The sequence below is a fragment of the Urocitellus parryii genome, chromosome 4 (genome assembly GCF_045843805.1).
Source record: "Urocitellus parryii isolate mUroPar1 chromosome 4, mUroPar1.hap1, whole genome shotgun sequence".
Classification (NCBI taxonomy): domain Eukaryota; kingdom Metazoa; phylum Chordata; class Mammalia; order Rodentia; family Sciuridae; genus Urocitellus; species Urocitellus parryii.
Genome location: NC_135534.1, coordinates 149,715,377 through 149,733,089, shown reverse-complemented (window position 1 = coordinate 149,733,089; position 17,713 = coordinate 149,715,377). Strand labels below are relative to the sequence as shown.

At 33.6% G+C, this 17,713-nt stretch overlaps 1 protein-coding gene across 2 annotated transcripts in view; it reads right to left on the bottom strand.

The window, feature by feature from the left end:
* The window catches only part of Uhrf2 (ubiquitin like with PHD and ring finger domains 2), a 78,829-nt gene that overhangs the window by 22,573 nt on the left and 38,543 nt on the right, over positions 1–17,713 (bottom strand). For both annotated transcript variants that reach the window (XM_026391472.2, XM_077797029.1), the window contains exons 4-6: positions 17,386–17,604; positions 4,452–4,561; positions 2,897–3,083 (exon numbers count right to left, since the gene is read on the bottom strand). In XM_026391472.2, coding sequence (XP_026247257.1) covers positions 2,897–3,083; positions 4,452–4,561; positions 17,386–17,604 — 516 coding nt within the window. The remainder of the gene's footprint in view (positions 1–2,896; positions 3,084–4,451; positions 4,562–17,385; positions 17,605–17,713) is intronic.

The following is a 17,713-nucleotide window of genomic DNA, read 5'->3' as shown; positions in this document are numbered from 1 at the left end:
TCAAAGAAAATGACGAGATTTCAATGAAACCATGAACTCTAATCTCATCACTAATGCCAAGAAAAGAAATTACTCATTCAAAAATTCTTTTAATTAAAACAAAAATAAAAAGAATTGATGCTTCTGGACCAAACACTGACCTATACAACAGATATATCTCCCCTCAGGGAGGAGATGGTAGTATGGAATGGAATGGGGGTGGGGTGGATGTGGCGCAAAAAAAAAACAAAAACAAAAACAAAAACAAAAAACAAAAGAGAGAAAGAGAAAGATTCTGGAGAAAAAGATTTACTAATATCTTACATGTAGAGTAGGGAAGAGGAAAAATAATCATCATCAAAGATGAGGTTTAGCTTTTGGTACGAATAAGTGGATAAGATGATAGTACTACTTACCAAAGACTGGGGGAGGGTTAGGATTTTTGGGGAAGTGTTTGTAAAAATCAAATCTCCATTTAGACTAATTTTGTGATGGTGGTCAAGTAGACAAATGGGTCCAGAAATATAAACTCAGGGGAGATTGGATTTCAAGACAAAAATTCAGAACTATTAGCTTGGTGTTTAAAGTTTTATGACTGAATGAGGTCATCTAGGAAGCAAGATGAAATAAGTGAGCAGTACTTTAGGTGAACTCCCGAAAGCTGGCAGGTAAAGGGAAAAGAAGAGACTAAAAAGGAAAGGTCAGTGAAGTAGATGAAAAATCAGGATCATATAACATCATAGAATCTATAAAAACAGAGTAACCAGTTGAGCAGTAAAGAGGACTGAGATGTGATCTCTGGGTTTGTAAACAGAAAATATATATAAATTCTACATAAGCATTCATAGGCGTAGTGGGAAGGAAAGCCAGACTGGAGTGCTGTGAGGTGTGAAATGGGAAGAAAGAAAATGAAAACAATTAGTAAGGATAGCTTTTCTATAAAGGGAGTAGGGAAGAGGGTAGACAGATGGAAATCCAGAGAAAAATGGAATCAAGAGAGGTTTTTGTTGAAGGCTCAGGAGATGCTAATGATGATGATCTAGTAACAGCAATTCAGGAGAGGAATTAATTGCAGGAATGAAGTTCCTGGAAAGCAAAAAGATATGTAGCTCTGAGGCCAGGTAGAAGGGTTTCCATTTTAGAGAATCAGGAACAAACTATACACTGAACAAGAGGAAAGAAAAATATGAGACTTTGGAAATAAGAGTTAGAAGCAAAGGTAAAATTTAGAGTATGACCATGCAAGCTAGGAGGTGACAGGAAGTTATATTCCTTTTCCCTTTCTCTCACCCCTCCAACCTCTGTCATAACACATAACACATAGCACAGCAACCGCCTTTTCAAACAGGCTAAGGAAAGAGCAAGGAATGGAGAACAATCTGTTCTTCATGTTGATACCAGTTATATGCTTGTGACATCAGTATTTCTACCTGTCATATCCTTTACTTAAAAACCCTCAATGACAGTAATATGGCACATAGTTTAAAAAAAAAGGAAACAAAATTCCTCAATGTGGTATTAAAAAGTTAATTATTACTTTGGGCACATTTTCCCCAGTCTTTCTTCTAATCACTTTTTAAAATTGTATTTTAAAATTTCTTTTTAGTGGTGCTATATTTTTAATGCACAAAACATAATTGATCAATCTCACTCCCTAGTACCTTCCTTTTCACTCTCCATCTCCTTGTTTTATTCTACTGATCCCCCTTCTATTATTCTAATTACACATATGGCAAGACTCATTGTGGTATATTTATATATGGACATAGTATAATTTGGTAGTTTTTGTTCCCCAATACTTCTCCTTGTCTTCTTCTTCTCTTTCCCTCTCAATCCCCTTTTTCTCCTCTATTGGTCTCCCTTCTATTTTCATACTTTTTAAAAATTCTTCTTTTATCCCTCTTTATAGTTTGCATATGAGAGAAAACATTTGACCTCCGAGTCTGGTTTATTTCACTCAGCATGATATTTTCCAGTTCTATCCATTTACAAGTATATGAAATAATTTTATTTTTCTTTATGGCCAAGTGAAACTTCATTGTATATATATCACAATTTATTTATCCATTCATCTGTTGATGAGCACCTAGGTTAGTTTCATAATTCAGTTTCACAATTCATTGACTATTGTGAATTGTGCTGCTATATACATTGTTATAAATCTTATCATTTATAACTGCAGTATGCTGATTTTAGTTGGTTTTTGTTTTTATTTTATTTTGGATAAATACCAAGCAGTGGCATATCTAGGAAATATGGTGGTTCCCTTCCTAGTCTTTTGTGTAATCTTCATATTGCTTTCTAAAGAGATACTAACTTTCAGTCTCACCAACAATGTACAAGTGTACTTTCCCCCCACATCCTCAACAGCAATTGTTATTTGTATTCTTGCCATTCTAAATGGTGATGAAGTCTCAGTGTAGTTTTGATTCACATTTCCCTGACTGCTAAGGATGTTGAACAATTTTTGATATTTCTTGGCCATTTGTATTTCTTCTTTTGAGAAATGTCTGTTTTGATCATTAGCCCATTTATTGATTGGTTGTTTGTTTTTATTTGTCAAACCATTTAGATTCTGGCAAGCACACATGAAGCCCTGTTCTACTTACCAACTTCATAGGATTAGATAAAATCATCCATATATAGCATTTTTTAGTGTAAAGCATATGAAATATATAATAATTATTAAGTACTACTATAGAACATGAGAGAGATCAAAACATAGAGCTAAAGACCAGTTCAGAAGCTGCTATCGTAATTGAATAAATACTATCAATGCCAAGTAAGCATTTGTCTCTTAACATTTTAAGCACTTTACTATATACCATTTATATTTATAAAAATACTTTTGGTAGTTCAAATAGATATTTCATATTTGATTCTCTATAAAGCAAAAACCAAATCCTGATGATCATACCAGTATTCTTCTTCTGGGACTTTATCCAAAGGAGGAGTCAGGCAGTAAATATGATAGGCCATATTACATTCGTCACATAGAAGCTGCATGTTGGGTTCATGCTTCTCACCACATTTATGACAAGAGCATGTACGGCATTTCTTATCTGGGTCTCCACCACATAGGTCACATTCAGGGTCATTTTTCCCTTAAGAAAAAAAAATTAAAGTAAGTCTTACCTTAAAGTAATTTGTTCATCTATTAATCTCAAAGAAAAACTCATGGAAACAGCATACAACTTTTTTTTTTGGGGGGGGGTACTGGGGATTGAATCCAGAGGTGCTTAATCACTGAGGCATGTCTCCAGCCCTTATTTATTTATTTTGAGATAAGGTCTTGCTAAGTTGCTTCGGGTCTTGTTAAATTGCTGAGGCTGGCCTTGAACTTGCAATATTTCTGCTTCAGCTTCCCAAGCTGCTGGGATTACAAGTGTGTGCCAATGCACCCAGCTAGCATATACTTTTTTAAATCAAAGGAACCAAAAGGGATAATCAAATGTGAGAGTTTAGAAATAAAAGCCTGAATCTCACCCTTGATTTACTGCATTAAAATTTTAAGGATGAGGCTCAAACATAATTCAGTAAAAATCCAATCACCTCCAAACATGATGATAATATTTACTTTTTATTTTTGCATATTCTTTTTCTGGGCTGGGGATTAAATCCAGGACATTGCAAATGTGACCCAAGTGCTTTACTACTGAACTACATCCTCGCATCATATACTTTTGCCTTAAAATTTTTCTTATAGCAGGACATAAAGGCACATACATGTAATCTCAGTGATCTGAGAGGTTGAGTCAGGAGGATTGCAAGTTCAAGACCAGCCTTAGCAACTTAGTGAGACCCAATTTTGAAATGAAAAAAAAAAAGTGCTGGAGATGTAGTTCAGTGGTATAGTGCTTGTTTAGCATACGTGAGGCCTTGGATTCAATATTCAGTACTACAAAAAATAAAAATAAAACCACCCCTCAAATTATATATACACTGACCCAGTTTCCCACAGATGCACCAGACCAACTAATAAACTCACAGGGCACAAGAGGGAAATATAATTTGTTAAACAAAGTAATTTAATAAATGGAACTGTTCAGTATTTCTTTTGGCCTATAGATGCAAAAAAGAAAAAAAATTACTGAGACACTGATTGCTCAGTGAACCAAGAAAGCTTGAGAAACTCTGGGCAAAACCTTAGGTAAATTCTTAATTGAATCCAAAGAGAGACAAGTTGATATGTGGGGTCTTTAATCCTCTTACAAAAAATTTTAAAATGTTCAGTATTGATAGGGTTATGAAGAAACTTGTATACCATTGGTGAGAAATGCATTTGAAAAATCATTTGATAATACTCAGAAAAACTTAAATTTTTTTCCATTGGAAGTTATTTCTTCTTTGTCATCCTGAAAGTAAATTTGTGTGGTCTACAGTTTTATATTTCCTCCAAGTTATCCACTTGTCAGTAAAAACAAATTTCCATAATATATAACACAATCTAAGTTCAAAAGAAAAATGCATACTTAAAAACTTTCCATCTGCAAATGAAATAGGATGCGCTCCGGGCTTCTCGATCTTGAAGATTTCATCTACAAATATTACTCTGCAGTCATTTAAAGTCCCTTCAGAACCTCTGTTTAAAAAAGGAAGAAAGATTAACTTGTACCAACAAAACCTAAACCATGTGCAAATAATAATTAGAAAAGAGTTTGGAAATTCACTGAATTTTACTCATGTACATATTGAGATTATACTATTCTAATTATTATGTACTATGGTTTCCAATTGTAGAAGGAGTCCACAGTGATTATTTAATATTCATAGTTATAACTTTAGTGTAGAATCAGGAAAAAAAAGGCAGACTTCATTACTTAGGTTACTTGGAAAAAAGTAGCTATCTATAAATTTAGCTCAAAGAAAAGATTATTCTGTCAATTAAAATGAAAGATTTCAACATGTTTCTAATAAGAATAGTAAATTTCTAGGCAAAAATAAGATGACCTCGCCTCAAAAACAAAATCTTAAAATACAAAGCCATATTTTTCTGTCTCAGTTTATGTCTATTTGCATATGCTTCTTCAAGATTCCTCCTACTACTGTGAATTTGTGAATTTCTCCTTTTTATAAGTTGGCTTTTGCTTTGTATTTCTGAAGACATATTATTAGATGCATACAGATTTAAGAATCCTAAATCACCTTATGAAATATGTCTCCTTCTCTAGAATCGAATCATACTATGTTTTTCTTCCCCCCCTTTTTTTTTGTTAGCATTTCCTTGGAGACTTTCCCCCCTCTTTTCACCTTCTTTAAAAAACTTTTAATATCAAATATACACAAATGCAGAAAGCTACATAGACAAATAAAGAGTTAAACCAACTATAAGGTGCATATCCTTTGTAAGCAGCCATCAGAGAAGTTAGAACTGTTAAGTACCTCTGAAACACTAACAGGCCCCAACCAATGACATCTTCATATCATCCCATGAGTTATATTTACTTTAATTTTCTTCATTCTTGTCACCTATCTCCCTAAGCCTATGTTTAGCTTTGCCTGGGTTTTATAAGTGTTAATATATAAATCCCAACACCATCACTCTCTTCCTTGTGTCCAATAATTTCTTAGACTTGATTTTGAAACTTACATTCCAGAAGCATAGCTGAAACAACTTTTATGGATCATCTGTATGTCCATATATTAGGAGTTGGATCTGGAGAAGAGATCAGAAAATCTTGGCCCACTGTGTTTTTGTAAATAAAGTTTTATTGGAACCTAGCTATACCAACTTGATTATGTACCATCTATGGTTATTTCATGCTACAATGGCAGAGTTGAATAGTTTTGACAGAGAGCATTTAAGCATAAAAGTTAAGCTATTTACTGTTGTGCCCTATACAAAAAAAATGAAAATGTCAACCCTTACACTAAAGTCTTCATCAGATTTAAGTTCATTTTTTGGTAAACTACGTTATAAGTCTCTTTCCAACTGGAAGTGGTAATTTTTCCCCCCATCATGACAAATACACACTGATGCTCAAGGCCTGGATTAATTCACTGGAGGCTGGAAAATGTTGATATTTTAATTCTATTATTTCCTTTATTATTTATTTGATGAATAATTTGAGAAATTTTAAAAAGAAACATTTTTCAATATTTGGTGATCCACTGGTATAGCTCATATAATATGGAGTTAAATGCTTATTTGGCATTTTGAAATAAATTACTTTTTTCTTTATATTAGTTTAACATAGCAAAATGTATAAAATGCATATGCTTAAAATAAATATTTAGAGTCTTTTTAAAAATTTGTTCTTTTTAGATTACATGATAATAGAATGTACTTTGACATATTATACATACACAGAACATAACTTATTCTAATTAGAATCCCATTCTTGAGGTTATACATGATGTGGCATCTCACTAGTCATGTATTTATATATGAATATAGGAAAGTTCTGATTTATTCTAGCTTTCCATTCCCATCCTCCCTCCCTTTCCTTCATTTCCCTTTCAACATCTATTTTTCCCCATCCCCCTTATTGTGCATCATCATCCACATATCAGAGACACCATTATATCTTTGGTTTTTTGAAGTTGGCTTATTTCACTTAGCTTGATAATCTCAGTTCCATCCATTTACAGGCAAATGCCATAACTTCATTCTTCTTTATGGCTGAATAGTATTCCATTGTGTATACTATTCTAGTAGGCTCAGGATCTCTGGTCGAATATCTAGGTCCTTGATCCACTTAAAACTGACTTGTGCGCAGGGCAAGAGATAGGGATTAAATTTCATTCTACTGCATATAAATTTCCGGTTTTCCCAGTATCATTTGTTGAAGAGGCTATCTTTTCTCCAATGTGTGCCTTTGTCCAAGATGAACTGGATTTATGTGGATTTGTCTCTGTGTCTTCTATTCTGTTCCATTGGTCTTCATGTCTATTTTGGTGCCAATACCATGCCATTTTTGTTACAATAACCCTGTAGTGTAATTTCAGATCTGGTATTGTGACGACCCCTGCTTTGCTTAAGGATTGCTTTGGCTATTTTAGTATTTGGCAGTTTTTTAAAAACCAGTTCTCTAACAAGTTTTTGTACTTCTATAAACCCATGGCTTTAAAAATATTTGATGTGATTCAAACTACCATAATTATATTTTTCTTATTAATATTCAAATTATTTCAACACTGGCCTACAGGAGCTTCCAGATGACTCCTACTCTATTGACAAGAACTTAGCAACATTTGTAGATTTTATTGTTATTTGTATGACAATATGTTCTAGGTTCACCTTGAACATTTTCTGTCTTCAATCTGGAATCCCCATCTCCAAGATACCCTGGATTTTTTTAAGTGCAAAATATATTTCAAGATCACAATCTGGCATTAGGAAAGCTTATTATGTCTCCGTTATTACTGTTCATAGGTTTTTTTCAGCATATGAAAGTATAAAATTTAAACAAACAGTACTACACACATTCAAACAAAATATGAGTTCATATTAACACTTTCTGTTCAAATTCAGCACTAAAGTGTTTCTGCATACATATATTCACATACACACACACAACAATTTTTTTGAGGTATTCAGGAATATATGTTTTTTCTTCAATTAGAAAATCCTGGTTCTCAAGGACTTCAGGATGTCTAAATTAAAACAGCATATACCTTTTGCTTTATTTCACATGCAAGACATTCTTGCTGTTTGTCAATATAAAGTTTGAGCTTTTTATACATTTTCCCATTTCTTACATTTGAAATATAGGTGGTTCTTTTCTTTTCCTGGTGGTAATGTTGAGATCAAACCCAGGCCCTTGAGCATTCTAAGCAAGTGCTCTACTACTTAGCTGCACTCCAAACCCCCTATCCCTAGTTCTAAATATAGAAATATTTTAGCAATGTGAAGCAGCGCAGGCCTGTAGTCCTAGAGACTCAGTAGGTCAGCCAGGAGGATCACAAGTTCAAGGCTGCCCTCAGCAACTTAGTAAGACCCTGTCACAATATAAAAAAGGGCTGGGGAATTAGCTCAGTGATAAAGCACTCTTGGATTCAATCCCCAGCATGTATATATAAAAATAAATAAATAAATAAATGTTTATCATAATTCTTTATGTCAAATTCTCTTTAGTTATCTTGGTTGTCTAAAGCTAGTTCCCTAGAAGATTTCTCAGGTAGAGTTGATAAAAACAATATCTCCCTAGTTCCTACAAGTTAGATTTGTCTGCAGTCATATACTATAAGACTAATTTGGCTACAGTTAAAATCTTTGGCTCTCTTTTTAATTTTTTTTAAAATATTTTTTAATTGTAGATGGATACAATACCTTTATTTTATTTATTTATATGTTGGGCTGAGGATTGAACTCAGTGTCTCACTGGGCAAGACCTCCACTACTGAGCTACAACCTCAACCTCTTGGCTCTCCTTTTCTTGACTCATGCCTGTCTTTCTGGGATGCTTCATTGTCAGCAAGGATTTTATCCTGTTCCTAAAATTTTCTATTTCTCTTGTAACTTTGTATGGAATTTGATATACTTTCTTTTTTGTTTTTATAAAATAAACCTTCTGAAACTTTAGAGGCTGTGATTTCATCTAGCTTTTTATTAGTTCACAGCAATATAACTCACTTTTTGGGGGGAGAAGAATTCAAAACTGACAACTAAAATCTAACCTAATAGAAATTAAAACATTGGGCAACCCCTGTTGGGTTCCCTCTATCCCTGTGAGAGTTCTGTCTCTTTTCTTCTCACTTGAATAAATCCTACTCTTTTATGCTAAATAAATAAATACACCCCTGAGGGTGGTGGCAGTGACTGTAATAGGGCATATGAGAAACTTCTGGGGTGATGAAAATATTCTTGATTACAATGGTAGCATGGGATATTCATTTCTCAATGTTCACTCAACTATATATACACTTAAAATAAGTATGTACAATCATGCCGTAGTATCTGCAAAGGACTAATCCCAATGCCCTCCATACCAAAATCTGCAGATATTCAAATCCCTCATATAAAATTAAAATGTTACACTTTTATTTGCATATCACACACATCCTCCTGTATATGTCTTTTATAATACTTAGTACTATGAAAATGCTAAGTAAATAGTCACTGCACTGTATTGATTGGGAATAATGATTTAAAAATTTTCATGTTCAATACAGATAAACTTTAAAATAAATGTGTGTATATTTTGGATCTGTGGTTGGTAAAAACCATGGGTGTAGAACTCCTGGATAAAGAAAGTCAACGATATTATTGTATATAAACTATACTCAAAAGTGACTTAAAAAAAAAAAAAAAGACACTATGCTCCAGAGGTTGAGGTGGGAGGATGGCATGTGTGAAGACAGCCTCAGCTAGCACCTTATAAAGACCTTGTCTCATAATAAAAATCAAAAGGGGGGCAGAATCTGGGCATGTGATAAGAGTGTCCCTATGTTTAAACCCTTATTTTCTGCAGTCTCCTCTCCTGGCTCTACTCTCCTCCTGTTCTAACTGGACCCTTTTTTCCTTTGTCTCAATTTTTCTTGATCTATTCAATTTGGATTCTACACTTGTTTCTTTTCAATATGAGTCTCTATCCTGGAATAGAGCTCTAGTTCATTTCATATTTAAAGAGTTTATAGGACTGTAACCCCTTCAGACCTGACTGCAAATTGTTTGTACTTATCTGAATTGGAATGCACACTTGTCTAGCTTTAGCTGCTGTGTTAGTTAATTATTGCTTAAGTCAATGTTACCAACCTACAATAAAATTTACCCCAATTTCCAAGGGTCAGGAATTTGGGAACAGCTTAACTGGGAAATTTATGGCTTAAGGTCTTTCATGAAGTTGCAGTCAAGCTGTTGGCCAAGGTTACAGTCTTACCTAAAGACTGTACTGGGGGAATAGCCACATGTTGCCTGAATAGCCTCATGAACATGTAGTTGACTCATCCCAGAAGAAGTGATCCAAGAGACAGTCCAAAATGGAAGTCATTTATTTACAACCTAATCCCAAGGTGGTATACTATCACTTCTGCCTTATTCTATTGGTAACATAGAGTCAGTGTAGTAAAATACAGGAGGGACATATATGAGGGTAAGAACCAGAAAGCAGGAACAAGAGGGTCATCCTGAAAGACTGTTCCCCTAACTGCTACTCTCTAATTAGATATTGATTTATTATTACTTTGGAGTTCTTCAAATCATCACACATCCAAGAGCTACTGATATTGCAGTATCTCTACTGATATTGCAGGCTTTTTGTTCATTGCACCAGCTACTTTGGGATTCATGGGGAATAAAACACCACTCCATTTTATTGTAGATGTTGCCCATGAGCTTTTAGTTGCTTTGTTTTTATATGGAAATTTGAGGAGTTTTAAAGTCCATGCTGTTATTTTCCTAGAACCCCAATTATCCTTTCCTTTTCAATTTCTATGACTATATATTTGAGAACTGTTTCTTATAAGCAGCATATGGGGTTTTTGCTTTAATCTAGTTTATTGATCTTTGGTTTTAACTGGAATATTAATATCACATGTAGTAAGTTCAATGGTTGATAGAGGTAGGTTTGTTTCTGCCACTTTACTATATATTTTCTATTCTGTTTCTTTTAGTCTCAATTACCCTCTTTCAGATTAATTTAATATTTCATTTCCACTATAATGAATCCACTTAAATTTTAGTGGTTGTCCAGAAACTAGACTTTGCAAACCTACATATCTGCTTGTTTGCTGCAGCCAAGCAGTTTGCAAACTAAGAGACCATCATGTATTTGTGAAGCCTCTCTACAGGTGGTCCCAAATCCTAATGTTTGCTTTCTAAGATTGCTGAAAATTCCACTCTCTTTTTTACTTACATTTTTAGCCTCCTGCCTAGCAGAAATCCAATACCTGGCAAAGTCCAAAGGTGAAAATATGCTATATGCTTGAAGCATCCCAAATATCTGCCAAAAGCTCTGATTTTTTTGTGCCCACCCTGCTTCCATTTGCTCTCAATTAGGTTTTTCACTGGATTCAGAATTAGATTCCACAGGACAAAACACAATCACAAACCAGCTGCCTCCTAAGGTTATTCCTTCTCCAGTCACAGTTAAAATAGTTTTCTTTGACACTTTGCTGCCCTCTGATAACTATTTGATTTGGCTGCTCTAGTTGTTTTAGCTAAGAGTGCTGATCTACTGCCAGCCATCCCACCCTACCTGGAAGCAGAAGCCTTCCATGCACTTTTTTAAGTGATCCCATAATTGTCACAAAAACCAATAGTTTCAAAGCTTAAAATTGCCTTTTCACATATTTCTCATTTTAGTTTAATTTAAGGCTTATCTAGACATCTATTTTCTATACACATAACTGATGGAGTCATAGAATATTCAAAACATACAAATAAACAATTCGTTCCCTCAAGAAATATACACTTAATTACTGGTCTAGTAAAATAGTAATTGTAAAACATTTTTTAATATTTTGCCAAAAAAGAAGTTGACTGGAAATGGCACAATCTAACAAAAACCCCCAAATAGAGCTGCACACCCAAACAAGCATTACTTAAGATACTATGTAAGTTAACAAAATAAGATATCTAAGAAGGACTCTCAAATAAAAGGCCATCAAAAAGGTCTCTTATTGTTAAAGATAAATGGGCAGGGCTGGGTTGTGGCTCAGTGGCGGAGCACTTGCCTAGCATAAGTGAGGCACTGGGTTCAATCCTTAGTATCACATTAAAAAATAAATATATAAATAACAAAGCTTTTTTTTTTTCTTTTAAAGACTACATGTAAAAAAAAGATAAATGGGAAATAAACTACCTTGAAGATGAAGAAAGTATTAATATTACTACTAAGTATATGGAGAAAAAAGCATCCTCCAAGGATTGAACCAAGTCTAGGATCCATAAAGTTTCAAAGGTCTGAATTCATCCTGTGTGTGTTATCTAAAAAAATTCAAGCAGAGAATTTAAATTAAAGTTAAATGGCACTGCCAAAGGACTGGTAGAAGCAAACTCAAATCTCTAGAAAAATTCAATTTGGTCAGTTCAATACCCATTTTAAGATAAAATTTTATTTCAGAGATGTTAAAATATGGGGGAAAAACTCTTCTCAGAATCTATGAAATTCTGTATTTATTGAGAATCCATTGTAACAAGTCCTTAGAACAGGGCCTGACACACAGCAGCAAAAAAATTAAATAATAATAATAAAGGCATTGATAGTACACAGGACAGACAAAATATGGGCCCCAAAGGAGTCCTTGTTCTAGTCCCAGGAAGCTATGAATGTTACCTTACATGGCAAAAGGACTTTGCAGGTATAATTAAGGGCCATGAAATGAGATTATCCAGATAGGCGCAATATAATCACAAGGGGTCTTAAAAGTAGAAGGGGAAAAGGAAGTAGAAGCACTCTAAAGGAAATTTGACTACAAAATAATGGGCAGGAAGTGGCTGTCTTTGAAGATGGAGAAAGCAGACTATAGGCCAAGGAACATAGGAGGCCTATAAAGCTAGAAAAAAAGGGAAAACAAAACAAAACACCCAAAACCCTAACCAGATTCTCCTTTAGTATCTCCAAAAATGAGCAAATTCTTGGTGACACTTTGATTTTTGCCCTGTGAAATCCAAACTCAAGAATTCCATGGGGCTGGAGGTGTGGCTCAGCGGTAGCGCGCTCGCCTGGCATGCGTGCGGCCCGGGTTCGATCCTCAGCACCACATACCAACAAAGATGTTGTGTCCGCCAAGAACTAAAAAAAATAAATATTAAAAATTCTCTCTCTCTCTCTCTCTCTCTCTCTCTCTCTCTCTCTCTCTCTCTCCTCTCTCACTCTCTCTTTAAAAAAAAAAAAAGAATTCCAAGTATGTACTTGAATTCTCCTTTTTTTTTTTTTTTTTTAAAAAAAAAAAAAAAAGGAGAATTCAAGTAATCCAGGACTGGTACATAGGGAATCTAGAAGACCACTCTGAAGTAATATTTAAGCAGAGATTTGAAACACAATGAGCAGCCCAGGTAGACAATAAGACAAGGTCCTGAGGTGTGGGCATGTTTACATGATTAAGCAACTCTTGGAGGGTAGCATGCTAGGGTACATTGAACTTTGACTGATACCTTCATATGGACATAAAATACATATTCTGTAAGAACATTCATTGATGATAATATTACTTAAGAAATTCTGTGATAAATAGATATGAAAAAATTTAGTACATAGTTTAATGTAATAAATCTTATAATAATGTCTGAAAACAAGTATAGCTACAGTTTTAGTAAGACTGAATACATTTTCTTGCTATACGATACGACTACTGCTTTATTTGTGAACATTTAATTATTACAATTTTATGTGGTATTTAATACTCTACATATTACAATAATAGTAAACAAATTATTTTGTAAATATTATTTAAACCACAAAATGTGTTGTGAATTTTCTCCAGAATTAAGATAAAAACAGAAAACAACTTAAAAATACAATTTGTTAACTAGAATTAGACAGTTCAAGTATATTCACTTTTTGATACTCACAAATTAAAAACAGAAACAAGCATGAACAAATTCCAAGTTCCCTTATCAAATCTCCAAAACAGATTAAAAATCATGTCCTGTATTTGTTTCTTTCTTTATACCTTCAATACAAAAGAGGGGATTAAAGCTGAAGGTTAATCTTTGCAAAAGTCTAACAAAATTGATCAATCTCACTCAAAAAGTCGCAAACTAATTTTTCAGGGATAAAAAAGAAATATTACAAGAGATACTGCACATATTAAAAACATGTCGCTAACAAATTTTAAAATTCAGATACAGATTATCAGAAAATTAAATTCTAGTTCAAGAACAAAAAATATGAGTGGTCCTATAATCATTACAGAAATTGGATTAATCACAAAAACCTTCCCCAAAGAAAACTCAGCCCTAGGACTTTACTGAAGAGTTCTACCCAATACTGAAGAATACAAAATATACTATGAAACAGAAAAGGTATATTCCACATTATTTTATGAACTACCATAATCCATACAGGTGAGTTAAAAAAATTTATATGCAAATTTACTTAATACAAATGTAAAATCCTACCCCAGATTTTGTGAAACCAAATCTAGGAAAGCTTGTCTTTAAAACAAAAAACAGACGAGATCGGGCGCCTTCAGGGTGGTATGGCCGTAGACAAGGACAGGGTAGGGACGAAGAGCTTGTGAAGAAGATGTACATTAAACAGGGATGAGAGGTGGGAGGGAAAGGGAGTGAGAAGGGAAATCGCATGGAAATGGAAGGCGATCCTCAGGGTTATACATAAGGACATATAAGAGGAAAGGAGGGGTAAGACAAGATAATACAAATCGAAGAAATGATTTACAGTAGAAGGGGTAGAGAGAGAAAAGGGGAGGGGAGGGGAGGGGAGGGGAGGGGAGGGGGGATAGTAGAGAATAGGACAGACAGCAGAATACATCAGACACTAGAAAGGCAATTTGTCAATCAATGGAAGGGTAACATGTGATTCAGCAATCTGTATATGGGGTATAATTGGGAGTTCATAACCCACTTGAATCAAATTGTGAAATATGATGTATTAAGAACTATGTAATGTTTTGAACGACCAACAATAAAAAAAATAAATAAATAAATTTTAAAAAAATAAAACAAAAAACAAAAACAAAAAAAAATAACTAAAATCAAACACTATGATTTCTGATGAAATTTTAAGAATTCTTTTGGTAATAAGGAAAAAAAAGATGTTATGTACTGAAGGGCCCACTACTAAATAGGATGAGGAAGAAACCAAATAAAGGACAAATCAAAATGTCATAATTCAATGATTATAATCATGAACATTTCAAAACAATCTACGTGTAAATTTTAATCTTATTTGTAGTCCTATAAACCAGTAAAAGAAAAGATGACTGGAAAATTCAAACTCCAAGTACACAGAGCTAAGAACATTTAAGACCTACCTGAAGAACAAAGTAGGATGACATGGGTAATAAAATAGAAACTTTATGATCTCTGGGAATGGAAGTTTCTTACGCAAGATACAGAGAGTAAAAGCATAAGGACAAATTTTCTTGATTTTTGAAACCTCAAGTACATTAAAATTGAGAAAATTACTATTCGAACATTATAAGGAGAAAAAAGTCAGAGTTGAAAAGAATATTTTTGTCACATAAACTGAACTGATCTAGTATCCACACCTGAAATTCCTAAAAACCAAAACAGACTATCTAGCAACAAAGAAATCCAACAAGTTTTGGAGCTGGACTGTCAAAAAAGATACCCAAACTGCCAATACACAAACAAAACTCCATTAGCTAATCAAATGTGAACTAAAGCCACAAAGAGATACTATTTTATTGTACACTCACTTAATTAGCAGAAACTGAAGTTTGACAAAATTAAGTGTGAATATGAATGCAGCACAATGGAAACTCTCATACTGGTGCAAAACTGTAACCTGACATAGTCACTTAAATATTTGGTTCTATTTACTAAAGATGCACAGGTTCTATAATCCAACAATACTACTTCTAGCATGTTGCATCCTAGAGTAAATGATGCACATATGCACAATGACACAGGTTCAAGAATGTCATGGCAGCACACTTGTAACAAGCCTAAATTACCAACAACAGAATGCTTTATATTTTCATGCTAATTATTTATCCATTCTTACCTGTGAAGGGAAAAGATGTTTCATGAAAAAAAAAAATCCCACACACAAGCCACACTGTCTACTTTTTTGGCTCTTATGTTTCTAACACTTTCAGTAAAAACTTGTATGATGGGAAAACAATAATTTACAGGATCATGTTTTTTACTGTTGGAATAGTTATCCCAATCATTGTATTAAGCTAGTATTTGCCTTTCCATCATTTCCACCAAAATGTAGATCTAGTCTCCAAAGCCACAGTATTCCCTCAGAATCATTTGGAGATACATTTTTAATACTCAGTTTTGTTTTTCAGCTCAGTGCTTTGAGTTTTGTTATCTCCTCCTATTGTATACACATGCTTTTTAAAATATCCTACTTTCAAGTACATTGTAAGGCTCCCAACACAGCTGATTTATTTAGGTGGTTTCTCCTTCTTAATGATTCATGTCCATATAAGAATTTAAAGTTGTTTAGAATTCTGTAACTGAATTAAATACTTCATCACTCTTATGTTTCTGTAGAAACTTCTGAAATCTGTTTTCAATGAAAACAGCTTTGATCCTTAGCATCACAAATAATAAAATATAAGCTTTTTCAGCACATCCTAACATTCTTCTTCCTTATCTCGGGAATCAGCAAAGTTTTTATATAAAAGGCCAGACAGTCTAAGCTCAGATGCTCTCAGTTGAAACTATTCAACAATGCTGTTTTGCATGAATCAGCCAGAGATAATACATAAATCAATGGGCATTGCTGGGTTCCAATAGAACTTTATTTACAAAAGCAGGCAGTTAGTGGGCTACAGTTTACTTACCCTTGCTGAATATTTTTAGTCATAAGCAGATGTTTGCTCCCAGATTTGTCACCTTAATTTACTAACCCAGTTAACTAGAACTTGACAAAAACATGTTTATTTTTTTTCCTTATGTAAGAAAACTGTCAGTGCCATTCTAAAATACTCAATGCTCAATACAACAAATTGAAGAATTCATTATCAAGAAAAGAACTGCATAAAAATGAACATAGAAGGGACTACAGTTGTGGCTCAGTGTTAGAACACTTGCCTAGCATGTATGAGGCACAGGGTTTTAATCCTCAGCACCACATAAAAATAAATAAAATAAAGGTATTGTGTCCACCTACAACCAAAAAATATGTTTTAAAAAATGAATATAGAAGGATGCTTAAACATTATTTGTGGTAAAGCACTGGAAACAGTTAATATATTTTATTTGTGGTTATCTGAAACAATGCAGAGTGCTTCATTATGTGACGAGGTAAACCTTTAAAGTATTTCTTACAGAATTAATGATGCAAATATCTGAGTGGTTTGGTATTTTAGGTAACTTTTTGTATTTTGAATTATCTTCATTAAGTTGGCTAAATTCCTTAAATTGAAGGAAAATTCTGGTTAGTGTTGGAAGTCTAGCAGATACATCTATTGTTATTATATCAACTTAGCTATTAAGATGCTTTTGTATATTTTGTTTCATTTATAACCTATTAGGTAGTCATCTATTGTTATATCAACTTAGCTATTAAGATGCTTTTGTATATTTTGTTTCATTTATAAGAATCTTGTGTATAAGTAAGGATTTTTCTAATGAGATACTCAGTTATGTCCATCATTCCTCCAAATATCTCCAACCTTAAAATGGAGATAGTGATTTAAGACATTCTTAATAAAAATTCTCAAAATATTCTCTTATAGTAAGGAAATTTCCATCTTTCATAAACTATACCTTTAAAAAAAAACAAGGAACATGTGCTTTATACCTAAAATTTACATTCCTTAATTCAGTAACTAAGTAGTATATGAAGAGAATCTTACCCTAGGAAGATTTTCACACGAAGTTCTTTTTTGGTCCTTGAGATTGCCTTCAATGTGGTAATTTCGGCATCATACCAAAATCCTCTTTTTCCTGGATTTTCTACATTGTAATTAACCATTACTACATCACCAACGTTTAGTTCGTTCCATTTCAAAATAGTTCTAGCTCGTGGCCGAAGATTCTGGACGTTCATTTCTAGAGTACCACTTTCCGGGTACCTGAGGAGAAAGAGGGGGAAAAAAAAACACAGAACACAGCCTATGATAATCACCAAAGATGACTAAACAATTTGCAACAATTAGAAAAACTTAGAGTTGATAGTCTAGG